Source organism: Canis lupus, chromosome 3 (assembly GCF_048164855.1).
Source record: "Canis lupus baileyi chromosome 3, mCanLup2.hap1, whole genome shotgun sequence".
NCBI classification, from domain to species: domain Eukaryota; kingdom Metazoa; phylum Chordata; class Mammalia; order Carnivora; family Canidae; genus Canis; species Canis lupus.
The window spans coordinates 49,028,035-49,045,453 of NC_132840.1; the positions used below are offsets into that span (position 1 = coordinate 49,028,035).

General features: G+C 40.6%; 1 protein-coding gene across 9 annotated transcripts in view; it reads left to right on the forward strand.

Annotated features, from left to right (window-relative positions):
• The window catches only part of SPECC1 (sperm antigen with calponin homology and coiled-coil domains 1), a 280,020-nt gene that overhangs the window by 190,246 nt on the left and 72,355 nt on the right, over positions 1-17,419 (forward strand). For 8 of the 9 annotated variants that reach the window (XM_072820972.1, XM_072820971.1, XM_072820970.1 and 5 more), the window contains 2 exons: positions 11,347-11,492; positions 13,207-13,307. In XM_072820972.1, coding sequence (XP_072677073.1) covers positions 11,347-11,492; positions 13,207-13,307 — 247 coding nt within the window. Of the gene's footprint in view, positions 1-2,330; positions 3,781-11,346; positions 11,493-13,206; positions 13,308-17,419 lie in introns of those variants that run through there. The other variant, XM_072820975.1, reaches the window with a different exon arrangement.

The following is a 17,419-nucleotide window of genomic DNA, read 5'->3' on the forward strand; positions in this document are numbered from 1 at the left end:
GCAGTTGGCGCCCTAAAGAGTCAATTCTTTGCAAGTTACTCTCTGCTAGCTCAGCCACTTTCTGAACCTACCCCATGAACAAGACTTGAAACCAGTTCATACCCTCAAAGGTCCTACAGCAACATAGTGTTTCCATCCTGGCTGAATGCGTTCTTGACCAAAACTCAATTTGACTTTGACAGTCATCTCAAGAGAACTCAAAGGTATTCTTGGTTCAGCCACAGTCAAAGAACTTGCAGAAAATTCTCTGATGAGGTCCTTCAGGTACAACCAAGAGAAAGTGACAGCATTTGGAAAGCACCTCAGTCCTAACATGGGATTAACTGATTTATCAGCATTCTCATTTTGCACATATGGGCATTTGAAGAGATATAGTGAGGCCAGTAGGTAGGCAAATGAAGTTCCTGAGTATGAATACAAGTTAGCCTTTATTCCCAAGGACTCAGCAGCTAAAACAAAGTGGAACATAATTTAACCTGGGATTTTAGATCATTCTAAAAACTAGATCGTTAGCAATCTTCACGTTTTCAGAAGTATTTTTATTTTGGAGTCAGAATAACTGACGTGAAGAATAGATGGGGAAATGAGGCTCTAGTGTTGTCTTTGCCACCAACTGGCAAGGTCCTACCCAGACCTAGCTGCTCCCTCCCTCAAACGAGATAAGAATGGGTCATGATTTAAGGCCCCTGTAAGCTCTGCTGTTCTCTGAGACTAGTTGGTCAGTTGGCCTTTGTCTGACACAGGAGTCAGGAACTCACATGCCAACTGTACCATCAGTCCAATGCAGTCTTTGGAACCTCCTGGACACAGTGGAATCTCCACATTATAGCTGGGCTATGGACCTCCTCTTTCTCTTCCAGAAATTTTATCAAGCCAGTATAGTTTTTATGGACCTGGAAGTGATTGTTTTGCTGGACACTTATAAATTAATGGATGAAAGGATCATGAATAACTTTTTCCACTCTGGCTTCTTCCAGTTTTGAGCCATTAAGAGCAAGACATTAAAATTCAAACTTTTCATCGAAACTAAAACATCAAGCCTTTTTTCCTGAAAAGTTGAGACCGGGGGACTAATCTCCAGCTGCAGAGACCACACACATGCAGCAGGCCTAACAAAGGACGTTGTTGACCACCAATGCATGACACATGCTTCTCGAACAGTAACAGGGGAAGACTGATACGATTTTTCTCTTACTCTGAACCAGTAAAGACCATTATCTTTAGGGTGACTTACTCGATTTTTACTGTTTATCATATGACACCAATAAACATCCACGGAAAACATCTTAAAACAGAGATCATTAAAAACACTAAACATCTGTGCCTAATTAACTGTAGTAACTTCTAAATAGAACATCTAAGATTCAGAACATGTCTCGCTTGTCCACTGGTTCTTGCGTTGTCACCTCTGCAGTGAACAGCATGGTGGCACACCACCGCCAGATGCTCTGGAATTGGCTCTAACTCTGTGTGCACAATGTATCTTTACCCTGATGTCAGTCGCGTGCCTGTGCCATTCTTTGTGTCCTTAACAGCTGTCATGTGTCCCAGCCACTGGCCCAGGGTTCGGAACTGTCATTGAAAGGCAGAGTGCAGAAGCTGGCAGTACAGATTCCTGGGTCACCAACATATCTTTTCCAGCTCTCTTGTTGCAGATACAGCCTCCCTGGCCCTGCCAGAAGGGGACCAGTTCTAGTGGGGGATCCTAATCTGAGCAGCCGAGATTGTCAGGGGCCTCTGGCACTTCATCTGGCCCTCTGAGCTCTCAGCTCCTTCCACTCCTCTTTTCGTAGTAAAATTTGCATCTCGGTGGCATTGGACACATAGCCCGAAGAGCTTGCTTGTCTGCCATCCTGCTCCCTAGCCCCCATTTTCACAGAGTCGTTTTCAAAAGTGTGGACATGAGCTTCCCCTAGGCCTTTAGGACTTTTATGCCTTCATACTGAAAGAAATCCTTTTTTTTTTTTTCTTTTTGGCCTTGACTGCAGGACAGCAGAGGGAAGCATGAGCCACTCTGTAAATTACGAGGAGCCTGATTTTGTGCATTCTGGCCACCTCTATGCCCCCAGTACAGTTGTCTGTTACTGAAGATCTAGAGTGAGGAACTCAATAGTAGTGTTTTGAAGTCTTTGTCATGTTCTCTGTCCAAAGATCTTTGACTTCCAAAAAAATTAGAGGAGGAGGAACTAAAACATATTGATCCTGTTCTAGATATTAGCTCTTCCCTGTGGGTCAGTGTCAGCAGTTAATTCTTCTGTTTGTAGCCTGAGATCATGTTGCCTCAAGTAACTCCTTTACCAGCATTTCCCCCTCCATTTCTGTTTTCACAGCTCCATGGTCTCTGTCAGCTAGCAGAGCATTTGCTGGAAGAAACACAGCCCAGCCCTTGCCATGATGGGAAACGACAGCCTTTTCTAAATGAAAGGGGGAATAATGTAGGGTACAAATTGCCTCTTTACCAAGAGCCAAATTGTCTCCTTATAACATCCACTGTTTCACACACAGTCATTGTGATCAAGTCTCTTTACCTTTTTCTACATTTTGGAATCAACTCATGGCATGATCAAAGATGATCCTTCCCTCTTTTTTTTTTCCTTCTTCTTCTTTCTTATTCTCAGAAGATTCAACCATCTTTTATTTGGAGCATAAAGATGAAGTTCTGAAAAAAAAACAAAGCACAAGCATGTTGTGAAACTAATTTTTTTATATGCAACTGGGGTGTTCAGAGGGAGCAGAGGGCAGAGCAAATGCAGAGCACTGGTGAACATTACCCGTGCTTGTGTTTTACTTTTTGGAGTTTATTTCTGTGCTTCCTCTTGAACATGGTATCTAATAATCTTGGAATTAACACTACTTAAGGCAAAGTAGGAAGCCTTCTGTGTCATGTCTCATTCTGAAGAAGCTAGCAAGTTCTGCTTCCCTTATATCAAGTCTCGAATGAGCCCTTTCAAGCTGGGGTCCGACCTCATTACCTCATCTGAAACAAGCCACCACTGAGTTGGGGTTTGATTTCCAGAATCTCTCTTGGGCTAACACAAATTGATGTTTGGCTGATCAAAAAGGATGTACTTGAACCAGTAAGTTTACGTGGTGGCAATGCCCATTGGAATCTGACTAAAAATTAACAAACAGCCACAACAAATGCCTCATGAATAAAACTTAACTTGGAAACTGAAAGACTTTCAATCCCAAAGTGTATGATTCAGAGTGATCCAGAATTCAGAGTGGGATGCTAAATGTTGGAAGTACAGTTTGTGAAGATCTGCACCTAATTCAGCAGCCACCATCAGGCATGGCCTCGCATGGCCCACACTCCAGGAGCCAGATTGCAGTCCAGGCAGTGGCGGGTCTTCGTTCCGTGTCCACAGGAAAAGACAGGAATTCCTGTCTGGTACAAGGACATGAGGACCAGGAACACGCTTTTACTCAGAAGGACAGTTTGGCGTGTCCAACCGGAGAGCCCAGAATCCCCAGAGAAATGTCGCTTGGTGATAGAAGAGAGATCAATGCCTCATCCATGAAAATAGTTTAGCTATTCACTGGAAATGTCCAATTTGTATACTGGGAGATCTTTACCTCAGATTGAGAATTTCTTGAAATGATAGCAAATTCACTTGCCAGGTGTTTTCAAATCTAAACAAAAGGAAAATCACCTCAACTTCAGATGCCCAGCTGTATTTGTGCCCCCATATTTTGATCTGTCTTTATTCTGGGTACTGTTGAATATTTTTATACGTAAAGCATTCATGAAGTGCTAAATAAATATGTTATTATTCTGGAGAGTCTGTTGCCTGATTTGTATTCGTTGGCCACGTGTTTGCAGAGCCTTCATGTCAGTTTATCCTCACGTTTCTAGCACATGTGGTGTCAGACTCTAAAGCCATGTCCAATGACTAGAATTTGATCTAGAAGCAAGTCCGATTTTCAATATAAGTTGTAGGTAGGAGGCTGATTTTAAATATGAATGTTTAAAATTTAATTTTTAATTTTTAAAATGATTTCATTATTGGAACAAAACGGCAAGGAGCAAAATTGCATAAATTGTGAAAGCACAATCCTAGCATGTCCACACACACACACAAAAATCTAGTACATTGGACACGTGGGTGGCTCAGAAGTTGAGCACCTGCCTTTGGCCCAGGGTGTGATCCTGGAGTCCTGGGATTGAGTCCCACATCAGGCTCCCTGCACGGAGCCTGCTTTTCCCTCTGCCTATGTCTCTGCCCCTCTCTCTGTGTCGCTCATGAATAAATAAATAGAATCTTTAGAAAAAATAGTTTAGTACATGGAATTTGAAGTCTAGATTTGTCTTGTTGAGCTGTAAAAATAAATAGATCACTTGGTGATTTGCTATATTGGATTTCTTCTTAATTATGAATATTTAGGTATCCTGGTAACAAAATAGAGATATAGAATAAAAAATAGTCATCTTTTCCCTCTCCAGTACCACCCTGTAAGGTAATCAGTGTTCCATAAATAGCGTATCTATTTTTCTTTACCTTTCCTTCTACTCATATAAATATATAGGGTTCTTTTTTTTTTTTTTTTTTTTTTTAATTCATAGAGACAGACAGAGAGAAGAGAGGCAGAGACATAGGCGGAGGGAGAAGCAGGCATCATACAGAGAGCCTGACGTGGGACTCGATCCAGGGTCTCCAGGATCATGCCCTGGGCTGCAGGCAGTGCTAAACCACTGCGCCACCGGGGCTGCCCAGGGTTCATTTTAATATTTTTTATAAAATGAGATTATATTCTATACAATATTCAGCACTTTCATATTTCATTTAACAGTGTATCATGGGCATCCTTCCAGGTTGAAGGATATATGAGTTTAACTCATTTTATTTTTTATTTCTTTATTATTTTAAGTAGGCTCCACACTGGGCAAATGCAAGGCCTGAATTCACCATCCTGAGATCAAGAGTTGGCCGCTTAATTAACTAAGCCACTCAGGCACTCCGAATTTAACTCATTTTAATGGCTGCCTGGTGTCCAAGAGGATGGATGTGCCCTAGAATACTTCAATATTGTCATATTGGTGAATATGAAGGCTATACGTTCTAGTTTTTTTTTTCTTTCCTAATAATGGCATAATAGTAATCCTTATTTACATAGCCATGCAGATCTGTTTTTATTTTCATAGGATGGGTTCCTAAAAGCATGATTGCTACATTGGGGGATATGGATTTGCAAGATTACTTACCTAAGACTTATGACATTTAATTTTTATTTTTTTAAAGATTTTATTTATTCATGAGGGAAACAGAGAGGCAGAGACAGGCAGAAGGAGAAGCAGGCTTCCCGCCGTGAGCCTGATGTGGGACTTGATCCCAAGATCCTGGGATCACGACCTGAGCTGAAGGTAGATGCTCCACCGCTGAGCCACCCAGGCATCCCATGACATTTTATTCTTTAAAAAAAAAAAAAAAAAAAGATTCTACTTATTTATTCATGAGAGACATGGAGAGACAGAGAAAGAGGCAGAGACATAGGCAGAGGAAGAAGCAGGCTCCATGCAGGGAGCCTGATGCAGGACTCGATCCCAGGACCCCTGGGTCACGCCCTGGGCCAAAGGCAGGGGCTAAACCGCTGAGCCACCCAGGGATCCCCCAACATTTTATTCTTGATGAGAGTGCCTGTTTGTACACAGCCTTAGCAGATACAGATAATATTAATCTTAATTTTTGCTGTTAGGTTAAGTAAAAAATGCTATCTCATTAGTACTTTAAATTTGCATTTTCCTGGGGAAATTTTTATATATTAACTATTTGTTTTTTCTCTTTTGAGAATTGTTCTTTTAGCACTTTTGCTTACTTTTTCAATGAGCTGATTGTTTTTCTCTTTTCCATTTATAAATCAGTATCTTATTAAGGATGTGTGTCTATCCCAGTATATTATGGGTTTTTTGACTTTACCATCATTATAGAAAATGGTATATTGTTACACAGTATAATGTTAGTGTTTTCCTTTGCTGCTTCTGGGTTTTTTGTTTTGAGATTTCCCCTACCCTCATCTTACAGAAATAGGCTATCACATTTTCTCTCTCTCAGATATTTAATTTACCTTTCTTTGTTTAGTGTGATGTGAGGTATGGGTCTTCTTCCAGATGGACAGCCAGTAATGCCAGCACCATTTATGATCAAAACCATCCTCTGCCCACTGAATCAAAATCTCATCTTTATCTTATTTATTTCGTTTATATTCAGAGAGACTTTCCCAGTATACCCTCATCTCTTTTTCTCTTGAGTTGGTTCTGCTTTAAAATATTTTAATGGTATTATTAGATTGCTGATATCATTTTTTAGACTCAGCCTTTCGTCATAAGGTGTCATCTTTCATTTATTTTTCTCTTTTCTTGAATTTTATTGTATTCTCAAGGTAGATCCTAATAAGCATATAATTCTGTTTCCTGTCATAAATTTATAAATGCGCTCCCTTGAGTGCAGTTTTTCTCTTCATTTTATATTATGAAATATATTTCTAGGTCAGGGCATGTCTTGGGGCAGAGCAGATAAATGTTCATCATTTATTCTTGCTTAAAAGGGTGAGTGTGTCAGGACCTGACATTTGCCCTGACATTTACCAGTCAGTATTGGTAGGTTCTGCTTAGATCCGTACCCACTTTGGCTGACTACTATTGAAAACTTAAACCAGAGGGAGGTTCTCTAAGGTAAATTGATGTTATGTATCAGAGACACAGAGGCTTAAGTAGAAAACAGAGGAATAGGTTCCTAGTGGGTGAAATTCCTCTGTGTCCAGTTCCTTCTCTGGTGAAACTGGATCATGGGAGCCAGCATTCTGGGTCTACTTTTACTTCGTCATTGTCCATTTCAGGGATGTACTGTGGCTCTTCCTAATCTACCCCTTTTTGCCCCTGTTCTTTTACCTGGGACAAACCATCTTTGGCCTCCTCAGACAATCCTATCTTAATGTCACTGAACCGTTGTGGGAAGAATGTTGTGCATACCCAGGGCTTCCATCCCTTCTCCCAACTCTGGCCCTCTAAAGAGGGGACCTCACTGGGCTTTCCCCACATCTTTATTTTCTTTGAAAGGGAATTGGGGATAAAGCCTTAGTATTTACTTTCCATCCCGTGCCTCCACCCACCCAAAATTTATTCTCTGTGTAGCAGAAATTCTTCAAAGTCTGAGCCATGTAGGTGATCTCTTTCTGTAGCTTCCAGGGTTGATGCAGGATTTTTACAATTCTTACAGCTGGGATTTGGAGATGAAGATGACTGTCTTCAAACTGCTGTCTTACTCTGTTTGTTTTTATGTCACTTATATGCTTATGTTGAAATTCAAAAATGAAGTTCAGAAAAACACTGATACCTGAGAGACAGAATACTTAACTAATTTCTATCTCACTCCAGAGCTACAGACTTCTTTTAGATTTGTTTCATGCATAACAATAAGAAATGTTTTAAGAAAATTGCATTACAGATAAGGACATATAATGAGCAAGGGTACAGAGATGGAACCTAAAAGGAACAGAACTTCAGGTAGCTAGGCTTTTAGTCCAAAAGTAAGGTGGGTGAAGGGGACACGTAGGTTAGAGCTCTGTCTGGCACCAAGAAGGCCTGGGAGCTGGGCTTCAGTTTTCCAGAAAGAGCCCTTGCAAGCATGTGATCAGCTTGACTGGTCTTTATGGGGACTAATCTGCCAGTTGCAACAGTAGCTAGTGTAATGTGACATATTTCCCAAAGGTAGTTAACTTTTGAATACTTTGAGTACATACAAGAGTTCACCTATTCTTGGATCAAAATAGACACCACCGCAAAGTGTCCTGTATGGTGCAGTAGTTGCTGTGGAAAACCAACACTATTTGAAGACTATTCTGTAACCAAACAAGGAGATCTGTGAATTATATAGAGATTAGGTAACATTTTAAAAATAAAAAACAATTACAGATACATGTGCATATATATATATGTTTAAGTTATAACAAAAGATATGTAAAGTAGACCAATAGTGAGCATGTGACATGATCCTTGCCTTCAACTATCATCCTCACTATGGGTTGCTACTTCCTAAGGCAGATTATTGCATAAAAATAAGAGCAATGAAATAAATGCTGATAGTGTTTTTTAAAAATACATGTTAAATAATTTTTTAAGAAGAAATACCATCAATATTATTTTCCTAAAACCCTGGTATGCCTCACAGGACACCTATGCCTCACAGAAAATTTGAGAAAAGCGTGGTCAGAACTGGAGTTGCATCCCAGATTCACCATTTACAATCCATGTGACCTTGTCAAATTTTTTATCTAAAATACGGGATAATAAATTACAGAGGATTTTTTTTTTTTTTTGAAAATCAAATTAGTTAAAGTTTTAAAGACACATGGTACTTACTGTGGAGTTACACGTACATTTTTGTGTGTGAAAATTATTCATTATTATCATAGTTTGACATTCTGGGAGCAGATGGAAACATGCCTTACTTTTGTTGTTTTCAACATGGCACCTAAGCAAATGGCAGCTGTGTCATCTAAGATGCCACAGAGAAAGAGGGCCTTGTTCAATGTTACAGGGAAACCACAAGCACTGGACTTACTGAAAGATGGTATGTTGGTATACAGTTGTACCTTCAAAACCATGTAAGCTGTACTTCTGGGTGATTCAGGAGATCTTCAAGACTTACTTGGAGAGTGTGTGTGTGTGTGTGTGTGTGTGGGTGTGTGTGTGTGTGTGTGTGATTTTTGTCTTACAGATTGACCTTTGAATCTGACATCTGTGTTTAGGAGGCAACAGCTAGCATAGAATACATCCTTAACTAGTAGTGGTACCTTGAAGCTTTTCCTGTATTTATTGAGCTTGCTACGATACAGCTGGCTATATGCTTAATATTTCTTAAAATCCTTTATAGAATACAGTCTTATTCTTTCTTGAAATGGAGAAAATGTAATACTTCATTTATTGGCAGGGCTGTTACTGGTTGATCCCAGACAATCTTGACAGGCTGGTGTAAAGGAATTTCAAATCTATTTATGATTAAAGTACTGTAATAATAAAACAAATAGCATTCTTAACAACTGTTTTCTATGGTTTTTCAATTCAGACTTTGTTTTGTGAATCCCTTCACCCCCTGCCCCATACACGCTTACACACATACACATGCATCCCTATTATATAACATGGGGGGGGGTAGTTTAGCAGGTTCTCTAATCTGCTTAAACAACTTGCAGTTTTCTCATACTGACTCCTACTGTTCTGGCCAAGCAGACTGATCATTTGAAATATGGTCTTTAGATATCTGAGGGCAGGAGGACTGGGAATTGGCTCTTGTCACCTTGCTATTTTCTTACAGAGTCCAAAGGATTCCTATTTATCATTTGATATATTGAATCACAGAGAAACTTAGGTGATTGAAGGAAACACTTTAGCAGATGTAGAATTGTTTTCATTAAATTATCAAGGAAGAGATGAAAGTGAATTTTTAGAAAAGATCTTCCTTTGAAGGGTACCCTGAGTTTCTGCAAAACCCTTGGTAGCTGGTCCTTTAAATGGCCAGGTGAGGAGGTGGCCCACTTTGTTTCTAACCTTCTTTGGAATGGCTGGTTCAGAAATTGGAGATTTTTTTTCCCCTGCTTATACCCAACCTGATTTCATGTCTTTCTGCATATTCTACACCTGATTTTATACTGCATAACATAATGGGGAAAATACAAAACCCAAACTTACTCAATTAAAAAAAATTTTTTTCAAACCCAGCTCCCTACCAGTTTCTGAAATTCCTGATACTTTCTTTCAGAGAAGTCATCAGCTTATTGAATTTTTTTTTTTTCTCAAAAGAAGGGGCTATGGAGACAAAAGTGTATTTGAAATTCTGCTTCACTCTTCTGTTCACATTGATCGCAGAACAGTAGAAGGAGGTTTTGAGAATTAAAAGCAAGTAAATTCAACCACAGAAGCTTGTAAGTAGCTAGTTTGATTCCAAAAAGATCAGTAAGTAGATATTTTAAACTTCCATTGACCTTATTAAAATACACTTCCAGAAATACTCTGAGCCATTCTTTTTTTTTTTAAGATTTTTTTTTAAAGTTCTTTTTTAAAAATATTTTATTTATTTATTCATGAGAGAGAAAGAGAGAGAGAGAAGAGACAGAGACACAGGTGAGAGGGAGAAGTAGGCTCCATGCAGGGGGCCTGACGTGGTACTCGATCCTGGGTGGTACTCGATCCTGGGTCTTCAAGATCAGGCGGCGCTAAACCGCTGAGCCACCAGGGCTGCCCTGAGCCATTCTCATAAATAAGTCATCTTCTTGCAAAACAGTTGGTGGCAGTTGGCTATCATAAAAAGAGCAATGCTGTAGAAATCAGGAGGCTGAGAGATCTTGCCTTGGCTTGTTCACAGGTAGATTAAATGACATGTTAACATGTCCTGGATGAGGATGCCTTGCATAAGAGCATTGAATCAAATGATCAGTCTTATTTTTTTTTTAAATGATCAGTCTTTAAAAGACTCTTTCATGAGTCTGTGCTTGAAGTTAGAATCCATAGGAAGAGTTTACCAGGAATGTTTGAGTGAGAGCAGAAGCTTTGCCACCTACAGCATCGCAGGGTTGCTTCCCTCTTGAAGGGTAGATCATGTCTGAGTTGGGATCCTCTTGCACATAGTGGATCACTATCTAGTTGGCTTAAACAGAAAGGCATTAAGCAGCTTGCAGGGTTGCTGGGAGGTTCTGAAGAAATGGACTCTAGGCTGAGTTTCCAGGAATATCTCCCAGAGCCACAACACAGAACTGGCTATCAGGGGAGCCTTAAAATCAGGATGTCAGCTGCCCTGTTGAAAAGCTCCCTCCTCGGTTACCAGCAGCAGAAGCATTCGGCCTCTGCTACAGTCTTACCTCAACAGGAAATGCCCTGTGCTCTGCTTCCCTTACCTGACTCAGGTCCCGGTCCAGGTCTTGCCCTCACCTTCCTGATGGGTAGAACATAAGTCATGTGTGAGCTCCTCACTGCAGGAGAGTCCTGAGATGACAACTTTACAACCCCTGGGTGCCAAACGAAGGTTGGAATATACACTCCAAGAAGCCAATCCATTATATCCACCATAAGCTAAATATTTATGATAAACAATATTTTTTATAATATGCAAAGTAGAATAACATCCTTTTTATTTAGAGCTTAATATCAAGTCCCTCTGCTTCTAAAAATACTATTTCTGGCCAAAATGTCTCTGATAAAAATTGAGAGTAATACCTCTATTATTTCCTGTAAGAGGCAAAGCTTTTATATCTGGGATTCTCCTTCCAGAGTTGTTTGTTTCCTCCACATTGGTTCTATTCTCATCCTTGTCTCTTCCCCCACCTTTTAAATTTTATGTGTTCTTTACCACTCAGACCTGTGAACGAAGATTCAGAACCTCCCGAGGTTGATGCTCCCAGCCGGTGGCATGGCGTCTACATGAACAGAACATCTCCAACACCTTCAGAATCTGCAACCACCGTTAAGTCCCTTATCAAGTCATTTGACTTGGGACGTCCAGGTATTTCAATATTTTGTCTCATGAGCAAAACTCAAATTCAGACCATGGCCCCACATATCAAGCCTGTTTCTACTCCAACTGGCCCGAGTTGATGCAACCACAAGAGCTTTGTCTAGATCATTCCACATGGAGCCACTGTATCCAAGAGACTTGACCACAACCTGGCTGAAGCTCTAGGAGGATGACAGTCAGGAGTCTGGCTCACGTATTAATACATCTCTTTCTTTCCAGCTCTTACATAGCTTTAATTCCAGACTTGCCACATTCCTTTTCTGCCTTTGTTTCCATTAAACTCAGGTTACTTCCACTTCCTTCTTAGCGTCTCATGAGACAGAGCAGGACTAACCAGAGGCTTCATTTCCTAGGAAACAAGGTGTTGGGTCTGTGCATTTGGCTCTCTTGTTGGACCCCTGGCCTTCCTCCCTTTGCAACAAGCTGTTAGACTTTTCTCTGCCTGGTCTTGGTGTAGACCACCTGTGTTTACCTGTCATCCCCAATCTAGATACATTCCCAACCTTTTCTCTTCTGTTTTTTTTTTTTTTAAAGATTTTATTTATTTATTTGAGAGAGATAGAGAGAACAATCAGGGAGGAGGGGCAGAGTGAGAGAGTGAGAGAGAGAGAAGCAGCCTCTGCTGAGCAGGGAGCCCAACACAGGGCTCAATCCCAGGACCGAGAGATCATGACCTGAGCCAAAAGGTAGACTTAACTGACTAAGCCACCCACATGCCCCCCTAGATTTTTCTATAAACATTTCTCTGGCTCACTGTTCACCTCCTCTTCACTGTAAACTACATATATGAGAAAAATGCAGCTTATATACACAATAAATACAGTAAATAGAAGAAACCAAATATGCACTTGTCCAAAATAACAATATATCTCTTTTGTCAATCACAACAGTTATTCCTGTGGTCTAGAGAGACTGGAGTAATAGCTAATGTTAGGATGTGCCTGGTTGTCTTGGCTAAAACAGTTTGCAACTCAGATTAAGATGAGATCATGAGGGATCTACCTTTGGCTCAGGGGGTGATCCCAGGGTCCTGGGCTTGAGTCCCACATTGGGCTCCCTGCAGGGAGCCTACTTCTCTCTCTGCCTATGTCTCTGCCTCTCTCTGTATCTCTCATGAATGAATAAAATCTTAAAAAAAAAAAAAAAGAAGAAGAGACTACGAATAGTAAAAGATACGAAAGCCTAGTGACTGCATTTGGTCCTGAAGATGGGAAACAAATTAACAGTAATGGTTTGTGTAAGAGCTTTCCTGTTCCTTCTTTTTTTTTTAAAAAAAAACAGTTTTTTTTTTTTTTTAATTTATTCATTAGAGAGAGAGAGAGAGAGAGTGTATAAGCAGGGGGAGCTGCAGGGAGAGGAAGAAAGACTCCCCACTGAGCAGGGAGCCTGGTGCAAGACTCCATCCCAGGACCCTGAGATCATGACTGAGTCACCCAGGCGCCCCCCACTCCTGTTCCTTCTTGCCATAGATGCCTCGTCACATTCTTTCTTGTGCCCTGTCTGTCCCACATTTCAGACCAACCCTCATTTAAGCAACTCCTCCCCCCAGTTCAACAGTCTAGAGAAGAGATGAGAGGAAATGTAATACCTTATAAGCAGCACAGGATACTTTTATAGTCACCAAAACAGTAACAAATCAGGAACTACTCTGCTGTTTGGAACTAGAACAACATATAAATGTTCCCTTCTCTTTTCTTGGCAGGTGGAGTCGGACAGAATATTTCTGTCCATAAAGGCCCCAGAAGCCCCCTGAGTGGGATTCCAGTGAGGACTGCTCCCGCTGCTGCTGTCTCCCCAATGCAGGTATTTTGAAGCCCTTGGAAATGTGGGTGGTGGTCTGGGCCATGCAGAACCACAATGGTGACTAATGCCCAGGCAACAAAGGGGAAGCGAAAACCACTTGGTTTATTTTTTGAGGCACATTGAACATCATTTTTATTTTATTTTTTTAAAGACTCTAATTATTTGAGAGAGAGAAAGAGAGCGCAAGTAGGGGGAGGGGCAGAGGGAGAAGCAGATTCCCACTGAGCAGGGAGTAGAACATGGGGCTCGATCCCAGGACACTGAGATCATGACCTGAGCCCAAGGCAGACACTTAACTGACTAAGCCACCCAAGTGCCTGAACTTTTTTTTTTTTTTTTTAAGATTTTATTTATTTATTTATGAGAGACAGAGAGAGAGGGGAGCAGAAGCACAGGCAGAGGGAGAAGCAGGCTCCATGCAGGGAGCCTGACGTGGGATTTGATCCCGGGTCTCCAGGATCACGCCCCCACCTGAAGGCAGCACTAAACCGCTGAGACACCCAGGCTGCCCTCCGAACATCATCTTTTTTTTTTTTTTTTTTTTTCCGAACATCATCTTTAATAAGTCTAGAATAATAATAACGAAATTTGTGTTAAAATTATGATTCTGAGGCCTGATAAAGGTCTGAGAGAAACACCATAAACCTCATACAATTTATTAATGACACTTTGTTCCCCAAAAGATACATTTAAAGTGTTCAGTTCATTGAAGATAATAATTTTTACCAGAAGTGGATCTTGAACTAGATCTTTTTCTCAAAGAATGGTTTTGTTTTTTAAAGTACCTCTGGGAAAGAAAATGTTTACAATTTATAAATTTGTAGAGTTCATGAGTTGTATGTAATCTGTATTACCTTGACCATCTTCTGAAGGTTATTTATTTATTTATTTATTTATTTATTTATTTATTTATTTTTAAAGATTTTATTTATTTATTCATGAGAGACAGAGAGAGAGAGGCAGAGACACAGACAGAGGAAGAAGCAGGACCCATGCAGGAGTCCCAATGTGCAACTCTATCCTGGGACCCCAGGATCGCACCCTGGGCCGAAGGCAGGCGCTAAACTGCTGAGCCACTCAGGAATCCCCTTCTTCTGAAGGTTTTAGATCAGACCTTTCTTGGCATTTTCTTTTTTTCTTTTCTTTCTTTCTTTTTTTTTTTTTTTAAAGATTTTCCTTTTAAATGTCTGTAAAAAAATTAAATTAAATTAAATTAATAAAGAATGAATGAATGAATGTCTGTACCCAACATGGAGCTTGAACTCACAACCCCGAGATCAAAAGTCACACATTCCACCAACTGAACTAGCTAGAGGCCCCTCTTGGCATTCATTCTCTAAGACCAGAACTGTCAATGTTATCAGTAACATTCAGCACACAGCTCCTGCCAAGCCAAGGGTAATATCATTCACAAGTATGCATTTTTAGTCCTTAGTAAAACGTGTATTTTGGGGGAGCTTTTAAATTTTTCTTGTTTTTACTTTTTTTGCCCTTGAAGATGTCAGGTTTAGTCAAAAGTACCCCCAGCAGGCATTGAGCCTGGTGGTGAGAAGAGAAAGGCTCCCCACCAGCATGGGGCCTCGATCTCCTCAGGGGTTTCAGCACCAAAGGTCAGGTTTAATCTGATTGGTAGTGAAATAAAATAGAGAGGCCAGGCAAAAGTTTGCAAAACAGGCTTTTAATGAGACATACTCTCAGGTGAGCTATGGGCCTGGAGGGGAGGAAGAGAGCGGGGAAGTCGCGGGCCGGGGAGTGCAAGCGGGCTTTTTAAGGGGTGGGGGGAAGGGGTTGTGTGTCTGTATGGGTGTGATAGGTATTAGGCATATTACTGGTGAAATCGGTATTACTGGGGCAATAACTGCCCATGCCCCTATAGGGAGTCTGGGTAAAGTACGGTTCAGGTTTCCTGCATAGGTCCAGTCTCCCCCTGATGACCTGTCCTCCAGTGGTCTGCTGGTGATGGGAAAGTTCTGAGGTGGGGACAACAAGGTGGAGGGTCCGCCACCATTTTGTTGGTGCCTCCTGATCCCCTTGATCCCGCCGGCCCAATAGAAGATATCTTGTACTACTACATACATAAAGCAGTAATTTTTTTATAATTACCAAGTTTATTTAATGAAACTGAAACAAATCCTGCTTCATTTTGACTTATTTTCATTGAGTAGTACACATTCGTTTGCTGATAAAATGTTTAACAGCTGCCCCTTTGCAGGGGAAAAGCCGGGATTTGTGATGTTTGCCAGTTTCTGCAGTGTAAATATTCCCCATCCTTGCCAGCATCAAGCTAGCCCCCTGACATCAGTGAACGTGGAGTTGAGAAGAGATGGTATCATAGGATATTTCTAGGATACAGGCAGAGTACATGTAAATAACCCCAATCATAACATGAAGTATAATAATTAGGAAGCAGTGAGTTTTGAGTATTTATTTCTTTTGCTTTTAATATAGTTCAATTTTAATAGTGACTATATTGAAAACCAGCTGGCAAGATTCCTGAAGATTTAACAATTGGCCCTTATGAACAGGTACACACCACCAGGTATACTTCTTGTATAAAGTAGAACACGTACCTTTTAACTAAACACAGTTTGAATGTTTCTGTACATACACATTCATGTAGCCAACAGCAAGATAAAGCATTTTCATCAACTTAGAAGGCCCCCTCATGCCACCACCCAGTGGGTAATTTCTTAAAGTAGTTCTCATTCTTGGGATGCCTGAGTGGCTCAGTGGTTGAGCATCTGCCTGTGGCTCAGTGGTTGTTGAGTGCCTGCCTTTAGCTCAGGTTGTGATCCTGTGGTCCTGGGATGGAGACCTACATTGGGCTCCCAGCATGGAGCCTGTTTCTCTTCCCTCTGCCTATGTCTCTGCCTCTTTCTCTCTGTGTCTCACGAATAAATAAATAAAATCTTTAAAAAATAAAATAAAATAAATAAATAAATAAAATATTAAAAAAAAAAAAGGTAGCCATCATCCTGACCTCTGTTAGCATTAGGTTAATGTTACATTTACCTGATCAGTGTAAGAGAGGGTGAGTTAAAAGTCTCCCTTGCTCCCTAGCCCCAGAAATAACCACTGTTTATGGCTTGTGTATTCTTCTAGATGTTTTTTTAGTATAAAAGTGTGTGTGTGTGTGTGTGTGTATAGGGGGAGAGAAAATCTGCTAAATCTTCTATATTGTGTAAATCTTACACTACACATTGTTCAGATACTGACTTATTTCACTTTGTCATTGGAATGTAATCCCTGAGGGCAGGTTTTTTTTTGGGGGGGGTGTTTTTTTTAAGAGAGAGTGCATGTGTGCCCCTGTGGGCAGGGGTTTGAGGGGCAGAGAGAGAGAGAGAGAGAGAATCTTAAGCAGACTCCACGCCCAAAGGAGGCAGGGATTTTTATACTTTGCTTGCTGTTATATCTCTTGTCTGGAACAGTGGCTGGCACATCGTTATATCATATTAGAAGCTCAATAAATATTTGTCGAATGAATGAAAGAATGTATCAGAGACATCTTTAAATGTCAGTATTTGGAGAAATGTATTCTTAAAGACTGTGTAATGTGTGGTAATTTATTTAATCACTCCTCGTTTGATGGGCATTTAGGTGGTTTTGAATTCACCTTATTACAAAAACAATACGATGAAATTCCTTCTGTCAATTTTTGCCCATTTAAGGGGCTGTTTCTGCATGAGATTGTATCACCATTAACTTGCAAATATCGGCAGTCACTGGCTTGTCATGCAGAAAGGAATCGAATACTGGGAGAGCTCTAGTCTCCACTATACTTCCAGGAAAGGTTCCTGGAACATCTCAAAGTTGGCCCATGAAAGGAACTTGTATTTCTGCCAGAATCAGGGAATCTTCCTCTGAGTGGTTGCCTAGAACTACTACTCCTGTCAAAATGTAGCGTCTCCTTTAGGTCCCCACCGCCACAAATGCAGTCCCTCCCAGAGTAGCAGATAACCATCCTCCCAGGCTCATTCACATTATAGTGCATGTGACAGGATTTCCTTCTTCTTAAAGCGGAATAATTTTCCATTGTATATATAGACCACATTTTGTTTATCCATTCATCTGTCCAGGGACAATTAGGTTGTTTCCACTCCTTGGCTATTTAT